Source organism: Eurytemora carolleeae, unplaced genomic scaffold (genome assembly GCF_000591075.1).
Source record: "Eurytemora carolleeae unplaced genomic scaffold, Eaff_2.0 scaffold497, whole genome shotgun sequence".
In the NCBI taxonomy this organism is placed as follows: domain Eukaryota; kingdom Metazoa; phylum Arthropoda; class Copepoda; order Calanoida; family Temoridae; genus Eurytemora; species Eurytemora carolleeae.
The window spans coordinates 227,669-235,456 of record NW_019396482.1 but is presented as its reverse complement, the minus strand read 5'-3'; the positions used below and the strand labels follow the sequence as shown (position 1 = coordinate 235,456).

At 32.7% G+C, this 7,788-nt stretch overlaps 1 protein-coding gene across 1 annotated transcript; it reads left to right on the top strand.

Annotated features, from left to right (window-relative positions):
- The first annotated feature begins 3,249 nt into the window (after nt 1-3,249).
- Nucleotides 3,250-4,825, top strand: LOC111704094 (uncharacterized). The gene is made up of 2 exons (XM_023476232.1): nt 3,250-3,256; nt 4,260-4,825. Exons 1-2 carry the CDS (start codon nt 3,250-3,252, stop codon nt 4,823-4,825), a joined length of 573 nt encoding a protein of 190 aa, XP_023332000.1.
- Nucleotides 4,826-7,788: the final 2,963 nt, after the last annotated feature.

The window sequence follows — 7,788 nt, the reverse complement described above, 5'->3', positions numbered from 1 at the left end:
ACCTGGCTTAGTTGTATATGGGTTATTATTGTAGCAATATGTAATTACCTGGCTTAGTATATGGTATAATGGTTACTATAGTTAGCGATAATGATTATCTGGCCTAGTAGTATATGAGTTACAATTGTTATAGCAATATATGATTACCTGGCTTAGTAGTATATGGGTTACTATTGTAGCAATTGAAACAGGCAAGGTTACATAAGTCTCCAGGGGAACACATGCCTAAACAAATACAGTAAGAACCATAAAACTTTGAATTAGGAAGACGATGTTTAAGAAAAACTAAGCGTAGCTTTAAAATCAACTAATTAACTTGCAGGCCCTGTAATTTCCTCGCAATTCCGCGCAGTTTCGCACTATTCCGCGCAATACAAGAACATTTGCACGCAAATTCGCAAAGTTGCGCGCAATTCCGAGAAATGGAAGTTGACACAATCTTTAAAATTGATTTTTCATAGCAGTCTAGATCTATAATGTAAATTTTCCAATGAATGATTTAACTAATTAAAAACGTCTACATTGAATTATAGATGAATTCTACAATTTTAATTTCTTTCTGTATTCATTCGTGAACATTTACAAGTAGGATTGACAAAACATCATTTTGCGTGTAGTTTTTCCATTTTTGGAAATGCATACCTAAAAAGCTCTAAAAGTGTGAATGTTTCTTGAAAATTTAACTTTTTTATTAAACCATCCTAAAGCGATGTTATTTAACAAAACAAGTAAAAAATGAAAGTTCCTGCCCAAAATAAAATTTTGCATTAAATGTAAAAAGGGTTTCCAAACATTTTACAGATTTGAAAGTGTTTAACCCTATCTCTACTGGGGTACTTGAAAACCAGGATATACTGGGGGGGGGNAGAATGGGGTCAGAGTTCACAAGATAATTAACTTTATTTAAATCATTTTGTTTCATGAAAGGGTCCTGTGACAAATCAGTCATGTTCATCATCAGACATATTTCAGGAAATAATGAATATGGTGTCCCTAACCGTACTCGTCTGCCGACTCATAGTATGTACGCATACTGTTATATTTGCTCCAGCTGTGCTTAAAATGAACCGGAGATTTCAATGAGGTCTTTAAAGTTAAGTTTGCTTTAACCCGTTTTTTTAGTTTTCCTTATTAATCTTCAAATTAATTATAAAATATGTTTGTAATGATTTCGAGGGAAAAAAGTCGAAGTTTTTATAAAGAACTCTCCGACATATTTAAGTTCCTAAATTCAACAAATGTCTCGATTTTAAAATGAAGTGTTACTCACCAAAAGAATGAATATTAGTATTGAGAGGGGAACAGGGGTGTTGAGGGTTGTCTGTAGAAGGGGGAGAAGGGTGACAGGGGCAACCACAACTAGAAGAAGGGGGGCCCAGGGGCCTGGTAGGGGGTAGGGAGACAATAACAGGACTATCATCACAGAGCATAACACAATCTAGAATAATAATCTCAATAAAGTTTTAGTAAAGTGTATAAGACTAGGCTTAAAGAGGGCGATTTGCGCCCATCATCTTTTTTAACTTTTAATCGTGGCTCTATCTGTGAGCCTCTTCTCTTTGTAAATAAAAACAATAACAAAAATGTTCGCAGATTTCATCATTTTTTTTTCGTGGATTAAAATTTTTTTAAACGTTATTTTTTGTAGACAAATTTTTGTGATATTACCATCAATAAACCTGTTCCGGGGTCATGTAAGGTCCCATAAAAATTCGGGCGGGAATGTTGGACTGTTTTGACATTTATTGGATATAAACCATAGAACTTAGCCAACTCATCTCACGAAACCTCGATTACAATGGAAAGTTGGGTTCTATACAGTACACGTACTGCAAAATCTGTATGGGTTTGCTATAAACTTCAATTTTGGCATATATTTAGATCATACAGGGTTAACCACAAAGGATAAGACGTGAAGACGACCGGAAACTTTTAAAATGTGACGATTCCAAGGTTAAATTATGTATTTTACCTTAAATATAGCCACCTTATTGCTTATTTATTGATTTGGCAAAGATACGAACAAGTTTCTGAAGTCTTATCCTTTTATAATCCTGTATATTTAGTTGGCATTTTGCCGGCGTACACATCAATACCAAATTATCTGAGAGATAGATAGATATTTTCCCCCTAAAATGTTAAGAAAAACAAGCAAGTAAACAAAGGATCGGGACTAGAAAAAAACTTGTTTTAAGAATACTTACAAAAACAACCCCAATTTTTCTAAAATTGTACAGTTTGGCCCAGTTTGCCTGTTGTACTCAGTACACTGAACTGAACTGATGTATATATATATAGATGTTTCCCCCCTAAAATGTAAAAAAATAAGAAAGTAAACAAAGGAAGCACTGGAAAAATAACTTGTTTTTAAGAATACGTACACTAACAACCCAAAGGAATTGAGTTTTTGCAACAAACAAAAATCTTCTGATTCAAATATCTTTGTAATTTTATGGTGCAAACCTTTGATATTTCAAACTTAGATTATTTTATCTATAAGTATTAATAGTTTGAAATATCTAAGGTCTACGACATTGGGTTACAAAGATATAGAGATTAGAAAATCAGAGTTTGTGGCAAAAACTCAACTCCTTTTTCTAAAATTGTACAGTTATGGCCCAGCTTGCCTGTTGTACTCAGTACACTGAAATTTTTAAAATTTCTACTCTGTGAACAAAACTAAATTTTGAGAACGAACTAAATTTTTTGTGAATGATTGTGTCGTTCTAAAAAGAAGAATGATAGACGAACGAATTGGATCGCTCAATCAGAGAAATTTAAAAACGAAAGAAAAAAACTTAAGCGAACAATTATAATATCGTTCGACTCAACTTGAAAAAAAGTATTGTGGATTTTGAATGAACTTAATTAAAAAAGGATTGTGGATTTTGACTGAACAAACGAATTTTACAAAAGATTTTGACAAAAACGTTCGTTTTTTACTGAACGGAACTTTTATGAATATAAACAAATGTTTTTACCCGAACGAACAATTTTTTCCAACAACTTTTAAAAATGTTAATGAAGGAACGATTTTACAGAACGTACTTATTCTTCAGCTATACATATGAGGGAATCTACCTCACGTTATCCGGACTAAGGTTGTGAATCGGACATGTTTATCTATAATGATTAGGCACACAGTCCCTTCAAAATAAACAGTAAAAAGGAAGTTTTGCAGTTAGTTCAGCAAAAACTTATTTCAATGAATGTTTAAGAATGAAACGAGAAATGTCAAACTATTCCAAAATGTCAAGTTAAAGAGACTGCGACGTAGTTTTGAGTTTCAATTTAAAGAAACACGTGTTAAAATCACAATTCAGTATCAAATGAGATTTGTGAACTCGTTTTTTCCCGACCTAGAGAAGTTGACAAAACCCGAATTCTTTCTTAATTTAAAGAATTACAACTTACTCCGGAAGGAAGTTTGTTAATTCAAAAACTAAGGAGGTCTAAAAATGGATGATTTTATTAATTTGTTGCCCCCTGTCGTTCAATTATACTTGTCCTTTTTTCTTTATATATAAATATAAATATAGCATATTTGTATTGCGTAAAAATAAATGTTTGTTTGCGTATATTCTGTATATGATTATATTGATAACAAACGATCATAAAGTTTTCTTATCTTTTCTAGAAATATATATTAATACATCATCCATTCATAGTTGGAGGGGTCGTTAAACTTGGCTCAGATGTAAGGTATAGACTGATCCGAGCAGACTTAGTTAAACCACTCCTAGTCTCTTATTTTGAGATCGGGCGTTTTCGGCTTTTTTATATTTCGTTCATTTTTGATTTTTGAACGACCCATTTGTTCAATCAAACTAAAATCCGCGTGGAGGGTTTTTTTTGAGAATCGTGGAGAACTATCTTGTATTTCTTAAGTTTTTATTAAATCGTTCAAAAAATGATTTCGTTCGTCCTCAAAATTATTTTTAGTTTTCCATCTATATCGTTTGTTTTCTCTCTGTGAACCATCGTTCAGTAAAATCGTTTGGTCAGTAGGATCGCTTGTTCAATAAAATCGTTCATACAGTGAACAAAAATTGTTTTTTTTTCAAAATCTTTTGGAAAATTCTATTTATCAAGGTTATTCAAGCTGAAGAGAAGTGGTTTAACACCGTTTATGTGGTTCAAACTGAAGAGAAGGGGTTGAACCCTTCTACACAATTCAAGCTGAAGAGTAGTTGAACCCCGTCAACACGGTTCAAGCTTAAGAGAAGTGGTTGAACACATCTACACAGTTGAAGCTTAAGAGAAGTGGTTGAACCCCGTCTACACAGTTCAAGCTGAAGAGAAGTGGTTGAACCCTGTCTCCACAGTTCAAGCTGAAGAGAAGTGGTTGAACCCCGTCTACACGGTTCAAGCTGAAGAGAAGTGGTTGAACCCTGTCTACACAGTTCAAGTTGAAGAGAGGTTGAACCCCGTCTACGCGGTTCAAGTTGAAGAGAAGTGGTTGAACTCCGTCTACGCGGTTCAAGTTGAAGAGAAGTGGTTGAACCCCGTCTACGCGGTTCAAGCTGAAGAGAAGTGGTTGAACCTTGTCTACGCGGTTCAATCTGAAGAGAAGTGGTTGAACCCTGACTACACAGTTCAAGTTGAAGAGAGGTTGAACCCTGTCTACACAGTTCAAGTGGAAGAGAAGTGGTTGAACTCCGTCTACGCGGTTCAAGTTAAAGAGAAGTGGTTGAACCCCGTCTACGCGGTTCAAGCTGAAGAGAAGTGGTTGAACCCCGTCTACGCGGTTCAAGCTGAAGAGAAGTGGTTGAACCCAGACTACGCAGTTCAAACAATTCTCACATTCTTGTTTCAACTGTCTTAAATAGTGACTTATCCAATCAGGGTTCACTGCACACTTGGTGTCAATAAGGCCCCAATAGAGATTACAACGGCAGCAGTCTGTGTATCTATCTTTATACTCAATTCTTATAATCCAATTGGAGATCCACATGTAAATTAGCGGGAAAGACTAACCCTACCTGTAGTAGAACTAGTATAGTAGGATAGGAGTATAGGATGTGACGTTTTCATTTTTTTGAAAAATGATCGTTTCGCTTTTAAAGCGACGACAAACAAAAGAAAACGGTCGTTTTAAAAAACGATTAACGACCCTACAGGCTGTAGTAGAACTAGTAAAGTAGGATAGGAGGTATATACCTGTAGTAGAACTAGTATAGTAGGATAGGAGGTATATACCTGTAGTAGAACTAGTATATTTTCAACAGCCTCAGACCAATACTTTTTGAGTTATGTAAAAAAAACTACAGGGGGGGGTCAAATTGACCCCCCCCCCAGCAGGAACAGGGTTAACTATCAAATTGACATTCTGAATACAGGCTTATTAGAATAACTTCTTTCATGCAGTTCTTAAGATATGGAATAAACTGCCACTTGATTTTAAAAGAAGGATCCGTTAGGCATATTTAAAACAAGTTTAATTGAAATGTTATCTGTCGCCTACATCTCAAAGTGCAATAAACCCCTTTTGTTATTCTTGCAAAAAAAAAAATATAGAACTTAATAGATTTTTGTACAAGCTTAAACTTATTCCGTAAAACGTACTTAACTTTCAAATTGAAAAATGAATTATTTTGTTATGCTGCACCTCGGTCTCTCTAAATTTAACTATAGTAATCCCTGACTTATTGTAAACCTTCAAAACCTAGTAATATTCATCATATTGTAAACGTTTTAATATTAATTAGGTGGGGATTAATAACCAAAAAAGCAAAGAGCTTATCTCCACCTGATTGCTATAATACATAAATATAGTAAACAATATAAAAATAGTTGCAGATTTTTTACCTGTAACATTATAACTTGTATGTGTATTTTTAGCAATAAACTATATCTTATCTTATCTTATCTTATCTTAACAGCCACAAATTTCAAAAATTCAACGAACTGTAAGTAAGTCAAAACAGAGATTTAATTTGACATAGAAAACAGTTGATATTTTAGAAAAATGTCATTCAAACTCAGGCAGTTTTATGTTTAAAAAGATGGCTTTGAGAATTTAAGAAAAGTCAGATTAGCCTCTTTTTCAGGAAGAGGGGTGTGAAGAACAGAATAAGATATTTTTTGTAAAACGGGCATTTTTCGGAAATGTTTTTCTTTAATTATTGAAAATAATATTTCTAACCAACCTGTCCGCTCCACAGAGTAAATTCTTTTCCACATCGTTTTCTGGCATTTACTGAAAACAAATATTATTTTTAAAGCATAAACTTCCCAAATATTTTATATACATTTTAATTCAACATTTTGATAAAAAAATTAGTGATAGTACAAAAAAATCATAACATTTTATTTACATTTATTACCCCCATCAATCTGAATTCAATAAAACCACTAGTTTCCAAGTTTTAGATCCAAATCTTTCAAAGTTTTAAAATATTTTGACTTTATTGAAAAGTTTTTAAATTAAAATCAATGTTTAAAGAAAGTTTCAACGAATGACTTTTGAATTTCTGATAAAGCATTAATTAAAATTACATCAAATCGTTTACAATTTAGATAATTCTTCTAATTCTTTTAGCAAAAATATGTCGTTTCCTTTCATTTTACTTAGGTGTTGATTTTATTTTATTTGATTTGAAGCTATCAGTAACAGCTTGTATTATTTCAAATTTTGCATTATTTTTTTTTTTATTTCTGATCTGTTTAGACCATTTAAAGAAGGACATTTTATTGTTAGAACAGGGGTATAGGTAGAATATTACAGAGAGAAAATTTCATAATTAGGACATTACATACATCGTGGGTTATAATTGTTCCTATTGGACCTGGGAAACTGAAAGGCTCTGATGAAAATCATCAAAATTCTTCACTTTTGGTGAAAAGTAATTAATGATTTTGAAAATATTGAAAAAGTGAGAAAAAGTTCAGTAAGAAATTTAATCGAAAGGCATTCGAGTTATCTTCTAACAAACTCATTTTTTGTCGTCTTTACTAAAGTGGCCCTTATTCGTTATGTTTATTTTTTTGACAATACATTTTATGGTTTAATACTTACTTAAATGTCAAGAAAAAAACTTCATCTTTGAAAAATCTAAGACTTTTTGCACGACATGCCTTTATTTGTTACATTTCCTAAAGATCTGTAAAGCCCAGAAACCTTGAATGTGTAAACTTGCAGTACGTTTGTTTTGTAAGCAAAGCTATATATTGTTTCCTTGTGAATTGTCCTTGGTTTGACCTGCAGTTTGGTAATAATACTTTCAAGGAGAAAAACTTTTAAAAGTTGATGTTCAGTACTATGGACCAGGAACCCAGGGAAATATATTTAGGGGTGTCTTAAAAATATTTACAATAAAGCTCTTCGCTCATACATAAATATTTGTTTATTTCATAGTTATAGCTGGCTCATCGGCTGTACCGAATTGGCTGATATTTGTTGATGGAATCCATGAATACCCTGGGAGTAGCAGAAGCTAAATAAATCAATCTTTTTAAATAAAGCTTAATCATGACTTTAATTATGATTTTTCCAACCTTTTTTTACAAAATGTTTTAAGATAAAACTTGTTGATTTGAAATTGAATTTAAAGATTCGAAAAATGGGATTTGAGGTCCCAACAAAATCTAGATTTACAGCAAAGGTCAATTCTATGTGAAATTATCTGATACAAAGGAACTGAGTTATTGCCTCGAATTCTAATCACATTATATTTTTACAAGCCGATGTTGTAGACCCTTAATATTTCAAACTATGATTTTTGTTGGATCAAATACTCATAAGTTTAAAATATCAAGGGTTTACATAACGAACTTGCAAAGCTCATT